Genomic DNA, 25,108 nt, shown 5'->3' on the forward strand with positions numbered 1-25,108 from the left:
GGATGCGTTCGCTCGGCTGGCCGAGGGCCTGGCCGCCCGGGGTCACCCTGCCCGCACTCCGGACCATGTCCGGAGTAAAGTCAAGGAGCTGCGGCAGGGTTACGCCCGGGCCCAGGATGCGGCTGGCCGATCTGGGGCCGCCCCCGTCACTTGCCCCTTTTACAGGGAGCTCAGGGACATCCTGGGCCCCCGGCACACCTCCTCCCCTCCGGCCATGCTTGATACCTCGGCTGAGGAGCCCCAGCAGGCCCTGGAGCCGGAGTCCGCCCCGGAGGCAAGCCCCGCACCCCGGGGGCCCCCCCTGGAGCCCACCCCCGGGGCACCAGAGCAGGAGGAGAAGGAGGAGGAGGAGGAGGACTCCTCCTCCACCGACACCGGCCTCCAGATCCTCCTCCCATCCCGGAGCAGCAGCCGGGCATCCGCCCCCCGGGTGTCCCCCAACTGTGGGAGTGGACCGTCAGGTATGTACCGCGCCGGTGCACACCCCCGGGGTTGAGGGACAGGGGTAATAGAAATGGCCAGGGCCCTCCACATGCCCAGATGACCATGGCCCCAATTCACAGCAGTGGCATGTCCCTCACAGGAGTGCATCAGCCCCTCCCCCGCCCAGCATGACAGTGCCATGCCCCATCCCCGGGGCAGGGGGGAGCGGAACCTCTAGGGTCCCGCAGAGGGAGGGGGTGGGACACGCAGCAGCAGCAGCAGCATGTGATGGAGTGGGGGGAGTGCAAATGCGAGACTCAGGATAGATATGAGCAACAAGCTGAATAGCTCCCAGTGGCTAAGGATGATCCTGGGGCTACAACTGGCAGGTTACACCTCTGCCTTGAACAAAGAGCAGGGATGAGCCAAGCTGGGTTTGAATCGGGGGCCGCAGTTAGAGGCTAGGGGAAGGGAGAGCTAGAAGGCTGCCTGCCTGAGGAGGGGGAAAGCTACACCCCAGAGGGGCACCCCTCGGGGTCTTCTCTCCAGGACGGGTTGGAAGGACTGTCTCTGATTGCTGTACTGTTGCTTCTGGGAGAAACTGGGCATCTGTTGCCTAAGAAACCTCTCCTGTCATACCTGCTGAGTGAGTGAGAGTCACTCCTGCCAGCGGACGGGGTGCAGTGCAGGGGGACCCCTGAACCCCATCACAGCAGCATCTCCCAGGGATGGGGATGGGGAACCTGCAGCACAGGGGTCGGGGGACAAGGGCCACGGCTCAGGGCCCACACTAACGGCTGTCTCCACTCTTCTTCCCCCCCCCGTGTTCCGCAGCTGCACCATCGGAAGGACCGGAGAGCGCCGGCGAGGCTTCAGTGGTCCCGGAAAGCCCTCCGGGGCCATTGCTCCAGGCCAGCCCCTCGGCGGAGGACCGACCAGCCCCACGGCGGGCAAGACGGCGGGCCCAGCACCAGCAGCCGCCGGCGACGGACCCCCTGCTGCTGGCCCTCCACCGCCAGCAGGTGGAGGTTGCTGAGCAGCGGCTGCAGGTGGAGCAACGCCACCTCCACCTGCAAGAGCAGGCACTGGCCTGGCGCCAGGAGGCATGGGGGGCCTACATGGAGACATTCAACCGCATAGCGGACTAACTGGCCCCCCATGCCGCGCCAGCCGCCACTGAGCCCGCCCTGAGTGCTCCACCCGCTGCACCACCTGATGCTCCAGCCGCCACGCCATCCGCCGTCGCACCACCACCCGCCACCGAGGGCCATTCCACTGAGGGGGACCTGGGGCCAGCTGACACTCGCCAGCCGTATCTTCCGGTCCGCCCGGCCCCCAGCCAGCCCCGGCCAGGGCTGCGGCCAAGGCGGGGATTCCAGCCACCCACCCCCAGTGCTGGACTGTAGGGGCATGGGGCCCAGGACGTGCCCCCTCCTTTGTATATATTCCCCCCACTTTTATGGTTTTTTTGGGCTGTACATAGTTTGTATTTATTTGTGACCCCCGTTTTCAATGTCTGATCCTTCCCCCCCAATGTAAATAGTTCTCCACTTCCTTGTTATCCCTGTTTTTATAATAATATACATACATATATATGTTAGAATTTCTATAGTTAATAAGAAGAGTTCCAGTAAACATGTTTGATTTGACAAAAAAGTGTCTGCTTTTATTTGTACAAGAAAAGTGTGGGGGGGTGCTGTTGGGTGCTCTGTGGTGTGGGCGTAGGGGCAGGGAGAGCTGTGGAGGATGGGGGGGGCAGTGGGGGGCCTGCCAGGGTTCACCCCGCGGCCTCATCGAACTGGACCCGCAGGGCCTCCCGGACCCGGGTCCCTTCGGGGTCCACCTGGTGACTGGGGGCAGCAGGTGGCTGCACATCGGCTCTGCCGGCCTCCACAGCCCAGCCCTGAAAGAAGGCCTCCCCCTTGCCCTCCACCAGATTGTGTAGGGCGCTGCACGCACCCACAGTCTGGGGGATGTTGTTGGGGCCCGCATCCAAGCGGGTGAGGAGATACCTCCAGCGCCCTTTGAGGCAGCCAAATGAGCGCTTCACCACCTGGTGCGCATGGTTCAGGCGCTGGTTGAAGCGCTCCTGGCTGGCAGACAGATGGCCCGTGTACGGGTGCATGAGCCAGGGCCGGAGGGGGTATGCCGCATCTGCGATGACACAGAGGGGCATGGTGGTGTCCCCCACAGGGATCTCCCGCTGGGGGATGTAGGTCCCCGCCTCCAGCCGGCGGCACAGGCCCGAGTTCCGGAAAACCCAGGCGTCGTGGGTGCTGCCAGGCCAGCCCACATAAATGTCCTGGAAACGGCCCCGGCTGTCCACCAAGGCCTGGAGGACCACAGAATGGTAGCCCTTGCAATTGATGTAGCGTCCTCCACTTTGATGCGGGCGCGGATGGGGATGTGAGTCCCATCCAGAGCCCCGAAGCAATTGAGGAAGCCCAGGGTGGCAAAGCCCGTGATGGTGGCATCTGGGTCCCCCAGCCTCATGAGCCTGTGGAGGAGCATGGCGTTGATGGCGCGGACGACCTGCAGGGGAAGCACATGGGAGAGCACCAATGAGGGGTGAGCAGGGTGTGTGTGGCCCTCCCCTGCCAGGGCCCCCCTCCCCTGCCCTGCCCTCCCTCACCTGCCAGGGCTGCCTCCCCCACCTCCCCCCATGGGTCCTCTTACCTCCATGAGGACAGCCCCGACGGTGGCCTTGCTGACACCAAACTGCTGGCCCACGGATTGGTAGCTGTCTGGAGTGGCCAGCTTCCAGACAGCGATGCCGATCCGTTTCTCCACACTGAGGGCATGCCGCATGGCGGTGTCCTGGTGCCTGAGTGCGGGGGTGAGCCACTGGCATAGCTCCAGAAATGTCTGCCGGCTAATGCGAAAGTTCCTGAGCCAGCGGTCGTCGTCTCACTCTCCAAGCACCAGCCGCTCCCACCAGTCGGTGCTGGTGGGGTAGCTCCACAGCCGGCGGCGTATGAGGCGGCGGGGTGGTCAGGGTGCTGCAGGGTTGGGGGTTGCGTCCTCCTCCCCTGCGGGCCGCTCCTCCTCCTCTGTGGCAAGGAGGTGCTCAGCTGCCTCCTGCATGGCATGGAGCAGGGCGAGCACTGCTCCTGCAGGGGCGGCTGCGTGGACCTCTGGCTGCTGCTGCTGCTGCTGCTGCTGGGGGTCCATCATGACTGCGTCGCTCGAGGTTTGCGTGCCTATGGCTCTGCAGACCGCGTGCTGTGCAGGCTGCTTGTGTCTGGGAGGGGACCTTTAAGGGAGCAGCTAGCTGTTGCTCCGGAAGCGCTAGTTCGCCCTGTGACCCTGTCTGCAGCTGTGCCTGGCACCCTTATTTCGATGTGTGCTACTTTGGCGTGTAGACGTTCCCTTGCAGCGCCTATTTTGATGTGGTGCTGCGCAACGTCGATGTTAAACATCGACGTTGCCAGCCCTGGAGGACGTGTAGACGTTATTCATCGAAATAGCCTATTTTGATGTCGCTACATCGAAATAAGCTACTTCGATGTAGGGTTCCCATGTAGACGTAGCTATAAAGTCCTGTGTCTCTGTACACAAAATGCGCCAAAACCAAAAAGGAGCATTTTCTTAGCTTATCAGACTATTCCCTCATGCCATCCCAAGCCCAGCTACTAAATACCAGACTGAAAAATTCCCTATGCATCCTTTTTCCAGGGTCATACTGTCCTTACATGTTCCTGCACAGGTGTTTTGTTTTGGTTTATTTTTTCCTCTTTTCCTCTGTCCCTGTTGTTCTGCTCTTGCTTGTAACCTTAGATTGTGTGTTTACACTGTTTTAGCCGAACCCATTACAAAGTTTTATCCAGTTCATAACAGGGTATTTAAAATTTGTCTGGTGGTTTGATACAGTCAAGTGATCTAATTCTGACGTTCAAACACAGAGGCTACTTCTACAATGCAGTGATCTGTAGACAGAAGTTACTGTCGGAAGGCATCTCCCACAAAACTTCTGTCAACAAATCATGCCCACACACAAAAGTGGGTCAAAGGGGCAAACCATTCTGACAGACAGCATCCAGACTGCCCGGCCACTCTTTCAACAGAAGGGCCAACCAGAAGCTCAGCAAACAGGGCTGCCTGGGGAACCAGAACCACTGTCTGTCGACAAGAGAGCCCCCGGGGTGTCTACGTGGCTTTTTTGTCAACAGAAAACTACCAACAAAGGTATTATACCTGAATGGAGAGGCACAATGCTGTTGGTGAATGTGCCAGGTTTGATCAACAAATCTGTTGATGAAGCACATTTTGCAGGTAAACACTCCAGAAGTTTTTCCCGACAAAAGACCAGTTTTGCCAGAAAAACTGTCTTGGGTAGATGAAGCCAGAATGAAGCCCTTAATTGTCACCTCACTCAAAAAGCCTTCTATCCATTTTCCTTTGTGGAAGCAATAATTATTTAAACCATATTTATAATTCTGCTGAAAGAAAAAAGGACAAAGATAAATATCAGAAAAACACTTCCATGAGGGAATGTCTGATCACATACAGGACAACCATCATCTAATGCTTATGCAACTCATAACGCAATGCAAAACTTAACGTAATGAAGATATCAAAATTCACGTAAAATCTATTGGTAATGTGTGGTGTGTGGGCAAGTGAAAGTCATGGTTTAACCTGTTTTAAAACTTGTAGCATGCTGCAATGGCTGCACAATGCCTCAAGGTTTTGTAGATTTAGAAGTCATCATCAGTACAAAAATCAAAAGCCAGGAGACAAATCTATCACTTTCTAGGCATGCCTGCCACATATATATGAAGTGCCTTGCCTCTTGGATGAGCAATTTCCATTGAGCTATATATTCTTGCAAGATGTTTGATAGCACCCAGCTTTTTCATCCCCAAATCTTAAGCCTCCAATAACAAAGACAAATTAATTTCCACGTATATTTCTTAGTTCACACAGGCTAAACAATGATTTTAAGTTCCTTCTTACTCCAAGGTTTTCAAGTTGTATGTAGTCTTCCTCTCTGTTTCTGGAGAGGACATGACACCACCATGTCTCAATCCTGACAGCCTTCAGAGTTCAACAAAAATATGGAGATTTCATTAATTTGTATTTATTTGTAAAAAAGGCACTGTCTCACATCATCATAGGCACAGAGTCAGGCCAAGGTTAAGTCACATTTATCCAGAATTATCCAATGAGAATGTCCCCAAAGTTCACAGTCTGCTAGGACAGTGTACTAGCAGAAAATAGCTGAAATCTCCTTTCTTCCAAGAGAACAAGCTTGGCCCAGAAAGCTGTCTGCTCCACTACAGGAAACAGGCGGGGGACCTAGAGAACATACAGAGTCAGCACACCCTGCCTCAGAAGCCTCCACCTACACATCTTTGGAATCTGGCAGAAATTTAAAATTGCTCCCCACCCATTGTGGAAACCCAGAGGAAGGACAGATGGCAGCAACACCACCTACCTCCTATTTAGGTTAATTTTCTTGGAGTAAAGTAGATGTGAGAGGTAAATCCAGGCTCCCATATGCCACCACATCCTCCTCTGTGTACCCCTCTGACACTATTTCCTGGAAGACAATAATTATGTCCTCCCCTTTGCCTTTTCTCCACTACTACTCCAAATAGAAGTCTGCTAAGCAGCTAGCAGACACCGGCACTATATAAATATAAATAGTAACAATACAAACAGTCAGTTGCACGATAAGTTCCCCTATTTGGTCATGTTGCTATTTCAACAGTTGACAAACTGTGTTTCTAAGGTACGTTAAATATTTGTTTGCCCTGTGATTAACTGTAGAGGGTAATCATAAAGGGGAAAGTATGGAGTTTTAAAGCTTCAGCTGAATAGATAATCTCCCTCTTTCTATAAATAAAGTGTCAGGTCTCTGTTATGTAAATATTATATTTCTAAAATATCTAGACAATTCCAATCTCTGTAATGATACATTTCCATGCTAAACATTAACAATGCCTCCAACCACATTAAAGGGGTGCCCTGAAGGTGCACTGAAAGGTGGACAATAGCAATTTTTGCCAGAGCTGATATCCCAGTAAAATTGGTTTTCAAATGTATAACTTACAATGGAATGACAGTAGATATTGTCAAGTTCAACATCACCAGCCAATGAAAACTGAAGTTTAGTGGCTCGATTGCAGATAATGTATTTGGCATTTTAAAAGAGAGTCTCTCTCCCCACAAGGAAATACTGTCATAAAAATGCCAATAAAAATGCTTTATTGTTCAAAGCCTGCAAATTCTGACCCTCTTAATATTAAAGCACATCATAATTACATCTGTTTTTCTAGAATACTTTCTATCTATGGTTCTCATTTAAAGAAAAAAGCACTGTGATCTCAGAAGATGGACAACAGACCACCTCCATTGTGTGACCCTGTTATAGTTACAGGATGCTGACTTTTATTATCATGAAAAACCTATTAGAGATGTGCAATGAATGTAGTGATCACATAAACAAGACCTGAGAAATTCAAAAACCTTTACGTGTGACAATCAGCTGTCAAAGTATAAATTTTTCATGAAAATAGACTTTCCCATTTACCAAAACTAAATAAATGAAAACAAACCACGCACATTTAAATCATCTGCATTTCAAACCATTTATGATGGTTTCCTGTTCAGAACTGATACATTTTATTATATTTCAGATATGCGGTCGCAAGAGAAGATCTTATTGCTTTGCTTTGTTCTCTACTTCTATTCCATGTTGAAACAGCTTAAGTGACAATTATGACTCTGATGTGAAAAGCTTGAGGAAGGTTTTACGGGAATATGCTTCTGTTTGCATACACTTAGCATAAATAATTACCCATGGAAGGATGAAAACAGACAATTATATGAACAATAAAAGCAGCAAAGTTGATTCATTCTTCTACATTTTGAGATGCAAATTCATCTTAAAAGAACTTATTCCATTAATTGTGTCTTTGTAAAGCATACATTGTGTACAATATAGTCTGTCAATAGTCCAAGTAGTTTTTATTTGATACAATCTTCTCAGCCATTTTATCCAACACTAGATATTTCTACTAAAAGTCTATGCATGCAATCAAACTTCAAATGGTTGCATCAGATGCTTCACCGCCTTGCAACATTCTAGCTAACTCAAAGTTTAATGGTTAGGAAAAAGAACTGCAAAAGAACAACGGAGGAAAATGGAAAATCTATTCAGATTCTTTAAAGTGACAGAAGTTATACAAAGCTGATTTCCATGACAGCCTTCTGTTCCTAAGTGATGAGACCTATCACATATAAAGCAGTGAAATATAACTGATTAAGTAAACTGTACTTCTTCAAACTGGAAATTCCTCCCTCCGTAAAAAAGGATTGATCATCAAAACCTATTAACTTCATTGCATAGTTTAGTAACACACACTTAATATCATGGGCCAAATTTATTTCTAGTTTCATTCCAGCTGAGCAAAGGAGTCATGCTACAGTACATTTGGCCCTGACTTATCAGCAGGTCAGACTGGTTTAGATTGGGGTCAGCAACCTTTCCAAGGGGGGTGCCAAATTGTGACCTTTTGGCCTCTGTGTGCCACCCATACTTTTTAAAGTCATTAACAGTCGTACTTACAACAGGTTCATTAATAAATAAAGATACAGAGCTTTACCATTTTGGTCTTTAAATGTCTTTTTAAATATCTAAAAATGTCCAGGACTTAGCCCACGCCCCCCCCCGCGCCCCCCCCCCCCGGCACACACACCCCGGCAGAGGCTGGCTCCCATATGTCCATGGGGGCAGGGGGAACAACACACTTCCCTCACCCCACTTGTCGGTGTGGGGTGGGGTGTGAACGCGAGACACACACACCTGTCCATGAAGGGAGAGGGGGAAACAAGGCACATCCACCTCTTGGACTTGAGAGGGGAAGGACACAGAGCCAGCGTGAGAGTGGCACCGCAGGCCCAGAGTCCAGATGCAGTTATTGGGCCAGCCTCCCTCCTCATCCCACCCCCAGGATCCCTCTTGGGCCAACCCCTGCCCCACCCACTCTCTTAGACTGTGTCTACACTATGAGATAAATTCGAATTTATTCCTAGCAATTTTGTAATTCTGGAATTAATAAGTTTGAATCTGACCATCCTCACTTCCCACATGCTCCTCACAAAGTCAGCTCGTTGCTGCCACACTCAAATTGACAAACACTGACTGCTGCAGTAGTGCATTGTGGGAACCTATCCCACAAATCCCCCATCCCCAAAGCATTCTGGGTATGCTTGCTGGTCCCTGACATCGTCTTCCCACATTGCATTTTCCTCTTTCCCCTACCATTTTAAGCAAATGCCCATTTTTCCCATTGAAAGGAAGGAAAAGTAGGGCGTCCACAGAGACCGCAAAAGAAGTTTACAGAAATGTCTTTCTTCTGTAGCTGAATTCTCAACTGGCCATCCACTGAGTGTCCCCGCTTCTGTAATTGCATCTGATACCTGAAAATAATACAGGGACCCTGACTTTATTCTCAAAGTTAGAAGAAAGAGGATAGAAAAGTCTAGGAAAAAAGATTTTTGCCTTTTTTGAAAATAATAAAGAGACCCAAAAAGCTTAAAGAAAAAGAAGATACGATATTTTTTTCAGAAAAAAGAATTGCTGATGGGGAGAGTCTTTGGCTTTCCAGTGACCTATAAGGCTTCTCTGCAATGACAGTGTTCTCAGCTGACCATCCAGTGAGCGTCCCACCTCCCAGGGGCCCAGACTGTATTCTCAAAGTTAGAAGAAAGAGGATAGAAAAGTCTGGGGAAAAACTAATTTTTGACTTTCCCCTTCCCCCTCCCCAGTGGCAGCAAGTCCTCCAATATCTTAGCCACCAGGGTTGATGTCTCCGCAGCAGCAGTAAGTCCCAGTGGTCCCACGCTATGGGCGTGCAGGAGTTAAGTGGGAGGGGGGAAAATCAGTTGAGGTGGTCCTTGCCGAGCATCTTAGCTGCTGGGGGCGGGGAGACTTTCCCCCAGTGGCAGCAAGCCCCAGTGGTCCAATGCTATGGGCAGGGGAGGGGTTCAGTGGGGGACCCACTGAGGTGGTCCTCTCTGAGTATCTTAGCCTCTGGGGGTAGACTTCCCTCCAGTGGCTGCAAGCCCCCGAATATCTTTCCCATCCTTGGAGCCCTTAACGCATGCAATCTATCACATGGTGCCGCCTGGCAGCATTGTTAGCTCTGAATGGCAGGCACACCCTTTTACTGGACTGGGGGCTACCCACGTGATGTGGCTAAGTGAGGGAAAGACCCCGACTGCGTGGTGCATATGGGGGAGGGAAGGGGGTTCGCGCACAAATGCAAACCACTGAGAAGTTTCTCAGTGTCTTATGCAAGCATGACCCTCACAGCAGCCTTGTAGCCATGTAGTGCGGCAGGGCAGCAGCTGGAGCAAGACAGCACAGAAAAAAATAACAAGTGTAGAGACAGAACCACAGACTCCCTGCAGGGGCTGTTTCTAATGGGTAGATGCGCTCACAGTGCTAATAGCAAAGAAAGAAAGACATTTCTCAGGCTCTCATACACACATGAGCCCACAGCCACAGGCTTGCTGCTCCCGCTTTGAAATTCATGGTCTTCCTGTCACCTAATTAATTAGAAAGCAGTAGCCAGAGCAGAGCAGTGAGGTGCATTGTGGGTTACATATGGGACACCTCTGGAGGCTAATAAATTTGATTTTAAAACATGGCACTTCCACACTGGCCTTTAATTGAACTTCTGAATTCGATCTTGGCACTATACCCATCAGGTAACTGCAATTTTGTAATCTCGATATTGGTGCTCCCTCAATCGAACTAATCGTATATACAGTGAAGACACTGACATGGTAGTATCAAGCTAACTGCCTTAAAATTCAAATTTTTCTTGTAGTGTAGATGCAACCTTGCTTTCTTACTGTTTGCCAACTGGACTGAGTCAGGAAAGTGTCCACTGCTAAAGCACAGGTTGAAACTCTCTCGTCCCACAACACACCTCGTCCACCAAGATAATGGATGTCGCTAGACCAGAGAGCACCAGGACCAGAGAGCTCCAGCTGTGCAGGGCACAAGGCATCTCCATGGCTGTGGGGAGCCCAGCCCTGTGAGGAGCCCCACAGCTCTTAGCAGGGAGCCAGCAGAGGCACAGAGCCCTGTAGCAGTCCTACAGCCGCAGTTCAGAACTCTCCCCCATCGCACCCACAGAAACCTCCCCACCCTACCCACAGCTGTGCCCCCCCAACTCCCACCACAGCAGCCCTGTCACCCTAGAACTGCCCCCTTGCCGCAGTTTACTAGGCTTTCTGCTCTATGTGGAGGGAGCAGGACAGGGGTCATGGTGCAGGCGTTGTGCCTGACCCTCTGGCTGGCTTGGGAGTGGGGTTCGCCCATCCCTCTGCTCCCCCACTGCTTGTGGGATGGAGAGGTAGGGCTGAGTTCCCTCCATGTGCTGCTGAAAAGGGGCTGGCATTGCAATCATGGCACATGTACCAAGGGTTGCCAACCCCTGGTTTAGACCATTTTATTTTTAAGAATTCAACATATTATTCAATGGTTAAATAGCTGCTTTGTGACTTGCAGTGTATGGCTACTTGTGTTTGAACATTAACCTATGGTGTCCAATGCAGCAAATCAATATCAATCAATTTTATAAAGCACTTTTAGCTTTTACTATGTGCAAGTGAGGGCAGGTCCATACACAGGAATTTCTGGGGTGTATGAGCATTTTTGTAAATGTGGACCACTCATACTCCCTTCTCACATCACCACCGGCTCTCCAGCTAGTCCTGCCCCTCTCTCCCTCTCAAGCCAGACTCATTCTGACCCTTCCTCCAGCATCCCTGCTGCTGGCAGCAACTATTTCTATTATGCATAAGTAATTAAATATTCATGAGCCAACAAGGAAATGGACTCTCCATAGCCTAATGGTTACGGCACTCACATGAATGTGAACTTAAGCCTCCCACATTCTTCATGGGGATGTCCGATTGCTCTAGCCACTGGACTACTGATTATCCTTGAGGCCCTCTCTCTCTCATTTGGACCAGAAATTCTCCCATTTCGACCTTAGAACCTTCTCCCCAGTAAACAAGATTTTTGGATGAAAAATATTTCAATGAAGAATTCCCAATTACCTGTGTTCATTGGTACACATTCTGCCTTGGGTTAACATCAACACTGGTATGGACGTCTGTTGACATGACCAGAATCTGGCCTTACAGCGTTTATTGGATTGTGGAAAAATACATCAGTCATTAGGCTTCAAGAACAAGTATCAAAATCAAAAACATTTTAAAATAACCAAGAACTGACAATATTTTGTATTCTTATGGATCAGTACAATCTTTACACAGACAGAAATGGTCCCTCTCTTTTAAAAATATTGTGAAAATAAAATATACACAGCACACACAGCAATCATGACCAGAACTAAATCCCATGAATGCCACTGAATTAGAGAAGCATCTGAATGTGATGTTTTCAAACACAAGACTTTAAATCTACCTCCTTGCATTTTTTCCTACCTCAAAATATTTTTGAACTGAGATTGAAACATTTTACATCTGTCAAAATATTTTAAGTGCAATAAAGCTGAAGATAATTTGTCAAAATATTTCATTGCAGAAAATATCTAAAATTAAGAAAAAAGCTCATTGAACTATTTAAAATGAATAAGCTGTCAAAAAAACAAAACATTTCTAGAAAAGTTTGCAGGATTTTACTGCATACATAATGAGGTTATGTAACTGTCTGGAAGACAGTGAATATAGAGTGAATGCTGTGTTTCACTTTCTGGTTGGAGGTTCCAGGGTCTAGGTCACCGTACATACATTAGATAACGTACCTCACTGCAGAAATGCTAAGGATAAGAGATGTGATCTCCCTTTCTGCTTTCAAATCTGTTATTTAAAATAAACAAACATACATACTTTTCTTCTCTGAAAACTTTCAAACATGCACCAACAATATAATGAAGTGAAAACATCACAAATTTACTAGTTTATGGTTCTATTTTCAACCTACTGATTTTACATGTATTTTTTGCACACACACAAACTGTTAGAAGTCAAGAAATCCAAACTTAAGAAGAGCCAGAATTAAGCTTGCCTGGAAAGCCACAATTTCTCCCCTTCTATGTCTGGATTATAATACTATATTTAATTATGTGATCAAATATAACTTTTCAGCTAGGTCCCTTGCCTTATTCAGTGCCCAGGATGGACAAGGCTCAGTTATTCAATATTTCATTTTCTCCTAATTTCTGAATGTGTGGCCCCATAGCTTATTTATTGTACATTATGCAAACCATGCTCAGAAAACAAGATTATTTCATTTCCTGATGGGCTTCTCTGTGGTGCTTATCAGTATACAGGTTGAAACTCCAGTATGGCACCCTCAGGACCCGACCAGTGCCAAACCAGAGAATTTTTTGAATCACAGGAGGTCAATATTGTCTAGCAGCATTACCAATATGTCCACTGCTTACTGGGCTCTTAGAGGACATAGGGGGTAAATAGCTAATTAACAGCTCTAAGAGACAAAACTGGTAGCTGTAACCAAACTTTATGGGATTGTGGAAAACTTGACCACATCCATGGTAAATGGTCATCCAGCTAACTAAAATCATGACAGATTACTGATGTTGCTGGATGAGAGAGTGTTGGACTACAGAATTCAACCAGTACTATAGCTGCATTCCAAACAACTTACTTCCAGAAACCTTGTGAGGTTAAGGAGTAAGGTAGTAGCAAGGACCATTTTTCAGTCAGAGGTCATTGAGATACAGAAAAAAAAATCAGTCAGGGGCCATACATAAATGAGAAGGAAAAAAAGACCTACAGACCTCAACACAGGGTGGGCATGTGTGCTGAGGCAGGGGGAGGGGCTGTGCCACTAAGAGATGCGGTATGGATCTTGCAACCCTGAGGCACAAGGAGCTTACTTTGTTTTACCTGCCTTTGCACCCATCTATTCTGGGGGCTGTTGAATAATTGAGACTGCTCCCCAGTTCCATTGGCAATGCCTGAGGGGTGTACATTGTAATTGAGTCAGCATAGGGAGGATGGTCATTAATTACTGGTACAGTTCAGCTAAAAATTAATATCCTCTGGGACCAAATGGAATTTAGTTGCATCTCTGAGGCCCAGTGTCTGCCAGTGCTACTCTTTGCGAGTGCTGTTTATACATTATTTCTTGTTGAGGACTGCAGTGAAAGGTACACTCACCTTTAATCTCTTTGTGCTAATTTTCCTCACCTACTCACCTGTTTAAGGGTGTTCAAGGCACAACTCATTCATGCTGGTAAAGTGCTTTTAGATCACTGGAGTGAAGGCACTATGTAAGTGTACAGAAGTCTTATAGTGATCACATGTACACCAAAAAACATCCTGTAGTATGTATAGGCATCATCCATGGGGATTTGCCATATTTCACTAAGAACAGGTTAGGCCCCCAAACCACAGACATAACATTTTAGCTGGTACTAGACCGTTTCCACATGGTGGCATTTTCAGTATTAGTAAAATATCACTGGTCTATAACAATGAGTACCTTTGGCATGACCTTCTGAATGAAACTAAATTTTTACTGCTTCCATGTTTAGGTATATATAGTTAGACAAATGCCATTTTTCTTCTAGACATCTCTCTCTCTCTCTCTCTCTCACACACACACACACACCTCTTATTTTCAGAAAGCCAAATTTGTGTATGTTTTCATAACAGAGTGGATTGAAAAGCAATGTTTTCTGTGCACAAGATACATTTTTAAGCTCTCAAAAAAGCTGTGCTTGGGACGAGAAACAGAATTTTCAGGATTCTGCAGCCAGGAGTTAAACTAGATTTTCAAAGGCACTTAGATCACTTAGGCACTTGACACAAGTGACCAGATTTTCAAAAGTTGTCAACATGCTCACACTTTTTTTTTAAAACATCTAGTTCTAAATATTCCAATGGGAGCTTCTGGGGTCTTTTAGCTCTTTTAAAATTATAGTCCCAATTGTGAGCACTGAGTAGAAGAAAATGTTGACCTGATCTCTTTTGAAAAAGTTTATGTTTTCAGAGTAACTGTGACATCATATGATGGAGCTACTATGTGCCTAATTCTTTTATGAAGCTAAAAAATTAAAATCATCTATGAGGATCCTGAGCTACGTGTGCTACTGTCACTTCGCTGTATTGCATGGGAATGTGTGTGTGCACGAGCCCATGTATAGCGCTCTAACTATCGTTTTTATGTTCTTGTTTTAGCCTAGTGATGGTTCTTCATTTATACACTAGCAGAGATGTGGAATTGCCTAACTCTATGATTTGTGTTTACATAGGTTTAAAGGCATCTGAAATGTCAGTAAGTCACATGTATTTCAACTACTCTTAAAATACTGTGGCCGCTGACACTGGGGACTATACATCCAGCCAGAAGGCCAAAGGTGAGTGTCAGCAATACAGTCAAAATGCCCGGGCCTGACAACAGTAGGGGGGGAGGGGGCAGTTGCCCAGTGTTTCAAAGGGACCTAGAGCTCCAGCTTCCACCACCAAAGCAGCAGTGGCCAGAGCTCTGGGCCCCCCTGAAACACCGCGGGAGCAGTGCTCTGCTGCTCCATGCAGCTCTGAGGAATGGGGTAGATCCAGCGCCACAATAAGTGCGAAAGGCTGACTGTCCTTGGCCCCACCCCTTCCACCCTTGGCTCAACCCCTGCTGGGGTACAGAACCAGACCCCTCTCCCACCTTGCCCCAAGGCCCACAACAGCTGTCAGCGCCACTGAAGACATACAGCAAAAATGATCAGTTCAGCTCCTGCCTCCAGAGTTACATTTCCCTGTCCATTCCGCACTCAGATCTCCACGCTATCTGGGAAAAAAAATCCATTTTACACTTTCTTCAAGTAATTTAATATTCATCAAGTAATTAAGTAGGGAAATGGATATGGAAAACTTACTCATTGCACTCTTAATATCTGATCTTTCAATTGATTGCACAGGGGCAAATTACTGCAGCTACTGGGCGGCCTACTGAAGTCCATTTATGTGTTGCCATCTGTTGCAAGATCTGGACCGCACCTTGCATATGCAGTTAACATGACTGAATAAAGAAAATGAGTAATTGGAGTTCTACATGCAAGTTGGCTATGCAATTGCTTCATTTATTTATCAACATGGTATATTTGTTTTGTTTAAAGAATGCTTCCTTACAAGAACAAAGAACACTTCCCCGTCCCACCTGTTTTGTAGTATTGTCAAAGGCTGACAAGGGTCCTTTGAGAGGAAGTAGGGCAAGCGTACCTATGACTGGGCAGCTGACCCCAACTGAACTTTAAGAGAAGGTAACTCAACTTACACTGAGAAAGACCCTGAGAGGGGAAGCTTCGGTGAGTCAACTGACAGCTAGTCAGAAAAGGGACAGAAGGAGCAGATATGGGTCTCTCAATGGTTCCTGTTCCTTATGAATAAGGAGACCTGGAGAGCAGGACTTCCAGAGCTCAGTGGGACAGGAAGCAGAGAAGAATTGCCAGAGTGCCCCAGCAGAGGAGACAGAAGTAACCTGAGACATTAAAGGAGTGAAAACTCTTCAGAGCGGTACTGCAGGGTGAGTTGAGGAGCTACTTATCTGTCGAGTACTTAGCAAGCTGGGAAAAAACCTGATGTGTTTCAAGTTATTACTGACATTGTGGACCACACTGGCCAAACAAAAATATCTGCACAACATGGATAAATTTGTACCAATGATTATGCACAAATGTTTACAAGAGATAATGCTTAACAACATGAAAACAACTGCATTGCTAAATGAAAAATTCTATAAGTGGATAGCCCTTGGCAATTTCCAGCTATTTGAGAGAATAAGAGAATTATATTCATAAGGAATTAGGAATTACTCCACTCCATTTCCACAAATCAAGCTAGTGAACAATATATTTGCTCATGAATAGACTGAGAAAAGATTTTCTATAAATTAAAAAAAGTTATCAAAAATGAAACATAATATAGAGTCATCACTGATTAGACTGACAAGTAAAGGTACTTTGCAGGATGGGACCTTAATTTAACCAGACTGTGTAACTGCTCTGTAAAAACAAAAATCTCATTTCAGTTGCACTCCCAAATAATTTCCCACAATAAGGGAAACTTCTATCAAAAATAAAGTCGAGCACTTAATAATGTGCCAATTTTTTCCCCTGAACTACTGCATTCGGTGAACATTTGTCTTGGTAAGAGATGAGGTGTAATTTGATATTACTGCAGATGCACTCTAGAACAGCAATCTCACACTTTGCAGTTGTTGCTTACCCTGAGAATTGTGTAACTACCAACTGTGATACAGCCTCAAAATGCTTACCCAATAACAACTTATTTCTTCAAGTGAAATGCAACATATTTGTTGCCCAGAATAAGTATATTATCCTACATATCCAAAATTAGCTAATCCTTTGGAAAGCTCACTCATATTTGCACATTAACTTCTGCCCAATCTAGAAGAACCTTTTCTTAATTTCTGTGGTATTTGTTAGCAAAACACATTCATTTAAAATGTCTCATTCTAAGCAATTAATTTGGGCAAATAAAATGTTAGTAATAACAGCAATATTACTATTTTAAAATATACTAAAAAACAAGCAACAGACTATTAAAAACCATCAAAGTTAACTAATTAAAAACTTGCTTCATTTCTTCTCATTGTGAAGCATGAAATTGCTTTATACTGTAGTATGCATGGATGATCTCGGAATACCATATTTTGGTCTCAGAGGAGAAAATCCAACACAATGAGGACAAATGTATTTGTCAAACACTCGTGCCTTCTGTTAAAATGTATGAATAACTGTAAGCAAGTGTTTACTTTACTTACCATAGCCCCAGAGTCTATTCCAATACATGTTGGGGGGGTACTGTAGAAAGACCCCTCTGCAGGCATCCAAACTGTTCTGGATAGTTAAGATGCTTCTCAAAAGAGGCGTCTGTAATGCATCCCAAACATTTTCCATCTAAATCCATTTTAGTGCAAAATAAGAAAAACACTAAGTACAGGAACATGAAACACAATTTTGATGACAGTCAACTTTTTCTATCTGAATGAATAGTTCACTCTGTTTCTCCCAAAAGCACTTAATACAGTGTCTGTAGCAGCCTCACACATAGCCCATAACAAACTATAGTTATATAAAACAGAGGCTATGCTAACAATGGCTACACAAAATAAAAATACAAAATTCACTCGACTTACAGCTCATGAGAGAAAATTGTCATTTTGATTATATACCACACCAGGAAATTATGCTTTGAGGAGATAGTTCTTAGCGTTTATTTGAATTACTCGGTACAAATTAGAAATTCTATTCCTATAAAAACAGTATTTCTTGTCACAAAAATCATTTCAGAAAACACAAGAAAACCTAGGGCTTGTCTACACATACTGCATTGCACCAGTGCAGCTGCATAACATCTGTGCAGATGGATTTATGCCAACAGGAGAGCACTCTTCTGTCAACAGAATAACATCACTTCTGCAAGGAGTGGTAGCTATGTTGATGGAAGAAGCTCTCCTGACAACATAGCACTGTCCACACTGTTGCTTATCACAGGATGCATCTACACTAGGAACTAACTTCAAAGTTAGGCACTACTTCAAAGTAGCCAGGAGAGTGTCTACAAACACTTTCCCTTGATTTGACATTAACTTTGAAGTAGGGAGCCCAACTTCGAAGTCCTTACTCCATTCCTGGGAAAGGAGTACTGCCCTACTTCAAAGTTTAACTTCAAAGTAGGGTGCGTGTAGACGCTCAGCTTTGAAGTTGCTTACTTCGAAGTTGTACTTCAAAGTCGCTTACTTGAAAGTACAACTCAAATTTGCTCACTTGGAAGTTATTTTTGTAGTGTAGACACAGCCACAGTGTAAACTTAAGTCATTCGAGGGAAGGCTTATTCACATCCCTGAGCAACATGTCATAGCTGTAGACAATTGTATGATGGAAAGGGACCTAGGGGTTATGGTGGAAGAAAGGCTGGATATGAGTAAACAGTGTGCCCTTGTAGCCAAGAAGGCTAATGGCATACTAGGGTGCATTAGGAGGAGCATTTCGAGCAGATCTAGAGAAGTAGTTATTCCTCTTTATTTGGCACCGGTGAGGCCACATCTGGAATACTGTGTCCAGTTTTGGGCCCCCCCAGTATAAAAAGGATGTGGATTTGCTGGAGCAGGTTCAGCGAATGGCATCAAAAATTATTAAGGGTCTCGAGCACAAGACCTATGAGGATAGGCTGAGGGATTTGGGCTTGTTTAGTTTACAGAAGAGAAGACTTAGAGGTGATTTACTAGCAGCCTTCAACTTCCTGAAGGGGAGCTCTAAAAAGGAGGGTGAGAAACTGTTCTCAGTGTTGTCAGATGGCAGAACAAGGAGTAATGGTCAGAAGTTGAAGAGGAGAAGGTGTAGGTTAGATATTAGGAAAAACTACTTCACCAGGCGGGTGGTGAAGCATTGGAATGCGTTGCCTAGAAAGGTGGTGGATTCTCCATCCCTTGAGGTTTTTAAGTCCCAGCTGGACAAGGTCCTGGCTGGGATGACTTAGTGGGGGTTGATCCTGCTTGAAGCAGGGGGCTGGACTAGATGACCTCCTGAGGTCCCTTCCAGCCCAGAGATTCTGTGATTCTGTTCATGTCTTCTATAACTGTAGTGAGGAAACTCCAGTATTGAAACTGATCTTGAAAACACTAAGCATATTTCTTTAATTGGATCTACTTATTAAATTTACACTATTGTCCTAAAAGGGCAATATTGGCCTTTCCTTCATTAATTTTGCTTTCTTGTTTTGTTAAATCATACATTTAAACTTTAGATTTGATGTCAGACATGATAACCATTTACTATAAAAAATGCTGCCACTATAAACAAGACTGATTTTATTCATACAGTCAAAAAAGCTAAATTAACCTATGAGGTATATGTGCCACTTAATGGAAATTACAGTTTGTCTTTTGCAGCTTCATAAGTATGTAATGTCAAGAAGCTGGTGAGATTTCAAGGGGTCTCTCTCTTGGCAGCAAATATGTAAAGCCAGAACAAGTACCTTCTTATATATTCCAACATAGGAATAAATGAAATATCCAGACCCCTGACAGATGTAGTTAGACTAACAAACTCTAGTGTTGACAGCTGTGTTGATGGAATAATCTTTCCATTGACCTACCTACCTACCAACCACCTCTTGATGAGGTGAATTACATAAAGCTACAGGAGAACCCCTTCCATCACTGTAGCAATTTGTCTGTGCATACAACACCACCTCAACGCAGCTGCAGCTGTGCCACTGCAGCATTTTAATTGTAGATTATAACCTAGACTCTACCTAGGGTAATACAGACATATTTGAATTATATTAGTAGTTGGTAGGTCTACCACAATGTGACAACCAACACAATTCTTCCTTGGCTAAATTGCTATGGAAGAAATTTTAAAACGTCCTCAGGCTCTTCATGGTTTGTAAACAGAATCAGAAAGAGAAGGTGGGTAAGGAAGTACAGTATCTTTCATCAGACCAGCTATGGTTGGTGAGAGAAATAAGTTTTTGCGCTTATACAGAGCTCTTCTGCAGGTCTGGAAAATATACGCAGGACATATCTATTCTACAAAATTAAGTCAACATGACTTATATCAGCATGCTTCCACCAAGGTAATTACACTGCTTGGAAAACAAAAAGCAGTCAAGTAGCACTTTAAAGACTAGCAAAATAATTTATTAAGTGAGCTGTTGTGGGACAGACCCACTTCTTCAGACCATAGCCAGACCAGAACAGACTCAATATTTAAGGCACAGAGAACCAAAAACAGTAAGCAGAGGACAAATCAGAAAAAAATGATCAAGGTGAGCAAATCAGAGAGTGGAGGGGTGGGGCAGGGGGCGAAAAAGGTCAAGAATTAGATTAAGCCAAGAATGTAGACAAACTCCTATACTGACTCAGAAAATTCCCATCCCAGTTTAAAACATGTGTTAATGTGCCGAATTTGAATATAAAAGACAGCTCGGCTGTTTCTCTTTGAAGAGTGGTACGAAAATTTTTTTCCAGTAACATGCACACTCTTAAGTCATTAACAGAATGATCCATTCCATTAAAATGTTGACTAACTGGTTTGTGGTTCTGGAGTGTTTTGATGTCTGTTTTGTGCCCATTAACCCTTTGTCTAAGGGAGTTAGAAGTCTGTCCAATATACAAAGCATCTGGGCATTGTTGGCACATGATGGCACAGATGATGTTAGTAGAGGAGCATGAGAAAGTGCCCGTGATTCTGTGAATAACCTGGTTAGGTCCACTGATGGTATTTCCAGAGAAGATATGTGGATAAAGCTGCCAGCGGTACTCTTAAGGGAATTTCATGCCATGGCACATCGCTGAATATGTGCAGAATTAATGTTCAGTGCAGAATATTGTTTTCTCCACAGAATTGTTGCTGCAGAGATGCTGACCCTTTGGAGCCCACTGACATGAAACTGTGTGCTGTTGATTTTACCTTATGTGGCAGGCAGACATTGCCAATGTCTAGGATAACCAACAGAGGCAACAATGTTCTGGGGTCCTACTCATTTGTGCTCAGCTTAACTATACTGTGTTACGATTGCCTAAAAAAAGTGAAAAAACTTTGTAACAAAAAAAGACTAATTAAGCTTTACTTAGTCATGCCATCTGACTTCAAGGGAAGGCCTTTTCCATCAGTCAGACACACTCTGCTGGCAAGACATCCCAGTAAACAGAATACAATATCATTAAACACAGGTCCCTATCTGAGGGGTAAATTAGGCAGAAGGAGTGAATAAACTATATCTTTAAATGAGATAAGGTCCATTTACGCTCCTAGATGAGATTACTTTTCTCTACATTTCCCAAAGGTACTTGCAAAACAGAGGGAATATATTAGGTTGGTGTTAATCAAAACTTTTTTTTAAGTAGGTCAAATTTTAAAACAAAACCTTAAAAGCTTATTCAGTGTTACAAAAAAAAAATCCTGAGAGTTGTACTGCTAAAGTGCTAATCACTTTTTAAAATATAAAAAGACTTTCTTTTGCATAAACATTAAATGTAGCACTTTAAAATGCATAGTCACACACCTAAGGCTGTTCTTTCATTATCATTTTCATTTAGTGTTTAATAACCAACTGAATTTTAATTAGCTCAATTACTTTATTCATTTATATTTCTGGAACTTCACAAAAGATTGACTTGTCTGACATCCATGTTTTCTATCATCAAATTGCCCCCTTGTCACAGGGGGTTTTGGACTTTGGGAGAGGTATAATTCTTTGGAGAAAAAGGATTGAGTATACTTTACATTCATGATGTTGCTACATTGCCTATTTTTATGTAGAGTATGCACTTTGCTTCTGTTAAACAAAGATGGACACAACTGTAAAACTAGCAACAAAACAGAAACAGGCATAGCACCACTGCCAGAGCTCCAGAAAACACAGCTCTCACTTCAGGTTTCATTCAGAGAGCACTTGCACAGAGATTATTGCAGAAATCCAAACACATGAAAATCCCTTTGTAAGACCATGTACTTGGCCCATCACCTCAGTGCTTGGTTAATACCAAGAAATTTACATCATAGCCTTCTCTATAGTTACAAATTTCAGAGCCATAATTCATCACTGGTGCAACACAGCCAGGCTCTGATCCTGCAGCACAGAAGTCAATGGAAAGTTAACCATTTACTTCAATGGGAGGAGATGCAAGCCCTTACAAGAGGCAATGTTAGCCCCATCCCCACATACTACAATTAATATTGGTGAGACTCTACCAGTGCTGGATTAGGACTATGAACTTTACTAACACAGTCACTGGTCAGCTGCTAAATCAATCCTGAAAACAGCAAGTTATGTAAATGAGACAAGACTTATTTTCATAAAAAAACTGATGGGAAAAAAAAGGAGGCAACATACTAAGAGTGTAGGGAGATGAAGCACAGCAACAGTTTTAGTGTCTGTGTCGCTGTACTACATGAGATTGGGAAGGAACCAACAGGAAGGGATTGCCTTAATACTGTGAGTGTATAGACTATTTTAATACTGGACTGTGTGGGAAAATTGAGATCTAGAATACATTTGGATCCTTGTTGACATCATTTCAAAAAGTATTTAAGTAAAAAAAAAGGGAAAAATTTAAAAAAATATTTGTTTGACATTTGTCTCAGGTAAGTAATAAGAAAGAAAAAGTGTTTGGACTGTGATAAGGTATTGTAAAATAAAATAAGCTTTTGCATCTATCATGGATTCTCAGGCCAGTAGGCACAGAACTTGTCCAAAATAATCCCTATAACAGATCTTTTAGAAAAACTATCTTGATGTAAAAATTGTCAGAGACTGAGAATCCACCATGATCCTTGGCAAATTGTTCCCATGGCTAGTTACTATCAGCATTAAGAATTATGTCTTATCTCTGATCGTATTTGACTAGATTCAACTTCCAGGCATTGATTGATTTATATCTTTTTCTGCTGGATTGAAGAATCTGTTATTAAATATTGTTCCCATTTAAGTAGGTATTTAAAGACTATTATCAAGTCACTCTTAGTCTGCTCTTTGGTAAGATAAATAGATGGAATCTAACACTGTGAGGCAGGTTTTTTTAATCTCTGAATCATTCTTGTTGCTCTTCTCTGAATTCTCTTCAACCTATCCAAATCCTTCCTGAATTGTGGACACCAGAACAAGACACACTGTTCCAGCAGCAGTCCCTTCAGTGACAAAAACAAGGGTAAAAAGAAAATTATTGGGAAAAGTGATGCAGTTTCCGGCTACATTGCTAATGTACTGCATGATATACATACATATATATAATTGAGATACACATTTCCTAGAGCTGGAAGGGACCTTTGGGGGGTCATCTAGTACAGTCCCCTGCCCTCTTGGCAGGACCAAGCACCATCCCTGACATCTATTTGCCCCAATCCCTAAAAAGCCTCCTCAAGGATTGAAATCACAGCCTGGGTTTAGCAAGCCAATGCTCAAACCACTGAGCTAACCCTCCCCACCACAAGTAGGAAATGGTTTGAAAAAAAAAACAAAACTTTTACCTTGAGTTAATTGGTTACCACTTAACTCAAGGTGCTTAATATTTTTGCACAGGCTATTGTGGGCACCTCCCATGTGTTTATATTGACAATTTAGGCCTAATCTACACAGGGAGATTACACTTGCAACATCCACACCCTTCAAGATGTAGCAATGTCAGTTCAGCTCCCTTTCCCCTGATGTAGATAGCAATATGTCTACAGATGACAACTCCCATCACCTAACTACTGCCTCCTGGGCAGGCAGAGTACCTCCATTGATGCAAGAACCCCTCCCATCGCTGTATGTCATGTCTTCCCTGAGGCAGTACAATTGCACTGCTGCAGCATTTTGAATGAAGACAGGCCCCTAATAAGCAGTACAAAAACATCCAAGTTAGAAACACTCAAGCTTTTTCACTGACTTTACCAGAAGCAGGATTGGTCTCTTAATCTCGATACTAAAAAACTCTTAAGAGATATGCATCACATATTAGAAAGAGACAGACAAGGGCTTGATCATACATAACAAAGGACTGTTATAGAATACTTATGTTTTGTTCCTCTATAGGGAAAAAATAGAGTTGCAGAGGATGCCATTAATTAAAATTCTTGACAAAAGAGTCTTACCTAATGATATTATTTGTTCCTGTCTAAATCTAACTGTGAATTCAAACCAAATGACTAGATAAAGGGATAATTCTACTTTGCTCAGTCTAATGCTTTATCATAAACCAGGGCAAGCACCACAACACAAATAAAATTGATAAGCAAAACCCTGGACCCACTAAAATGAATGAGTGACAAAACTGCCATTGGCTTTGGACAGTCCAGGAAAAATATCCCTGACCCTACACTGTCATATGGTGATAAAGTTTATGGCCAGAAGGGACCAATAGATCATGTAGTCTAGTCTCCTGTTCATCGCAAACCACCAGCACAGCACCATGCATTGCCACACACTAACCCCAACAACCAAAATTAGACAAAAGCACTGGAGCCCTGAAGAGGTGAAAGACTAGACTCTGCCACTGGTAGAGAAGAGGGTCTGAGGTGCACCAATGGCAGGGAAATGACTATGTGAAATATAACCTGATAATCCAGACAAGTGAGTCCACCCACACACTGCAGAGGAAGGGATATAGTCGACAAGGTCACTGCCAATCTAAACCAGAGGAAAATTCCTTACTGACCCTACATTTGGCAGTCAATTTGACTCCAAGCATTGCAAGCATGCACCAGCAAGCCAAGGACCTGAGAGGCAGAACATTCTGTACAACCTGAGAGAGCCAGCCAATCGCATCCAGTGTCCCATTTCCAGCCATGGGCATCCCTGAGACTTGGGTTAAACATCTCACACATGCAAATAGTGGCACCAAGCACCATAAATGGTTGAATACTAATTACAAACCTTATTCAACAAATGTTGCTGTTTTTCTTCAGATCATTTATTTGATTAATATTCTTAAAGTATTAGATCAGCTCTGTTGAGCTGTGATGCATTTATTTCACTTATTCTTACCTATATATTTATAAATAATTGCACAGAATTTTCAAAATACCGTGGTGTGAAACAAAGTAGCTGCCCTTTAGGTTATACCAGGGGTCAGCAACCTGCAACTCCAGAGCTGCATGTGGCTCTTTAAGGTGTTGTTTACACTCCAGATGTCGCCACCACTGACTCCTCTGCAGCTTCCTCCCCT

General features: G+C 44.3%; 1 protein-coding gene across 1 annotated transcript in view; it reads right to left on the bottom strand.

Annotated features, from left to right (window-relative positions):
* The window catches only part of LOC142007955 (histone deacetylase 9-like), a 488,069-nt gene that overhangs the window by 321,361 nt on the left and 141,600 nt on the right, over positions 1–25,108 (bottom strand). The window contains 2 exon segments of the mRNA XM_074984651.1: positions 17,216–17,252; positions 17,254–17,351. Of these exon segments, the coding sequence (XP_074840752.1) occupies positions 17,216–17,252; positions 17,254–17,351 (135 nt within the window).

The sequence above is a fragment of the Carettochelys insculpta genome, chromosome 2 (genome assembly GCF_033958435.1).
Source record: "Carettochelys insculpta isolate YL-2023 chromosome 2, ASM3395843v1, whole genome shotgun sequence".
Taxonomy (NCBI): domain Eukaryota; kingdom Metazoa; phylum Chordata; order Testudines; family Carettochelyidae; genus Carettochelys; species Carettochelys insculpta.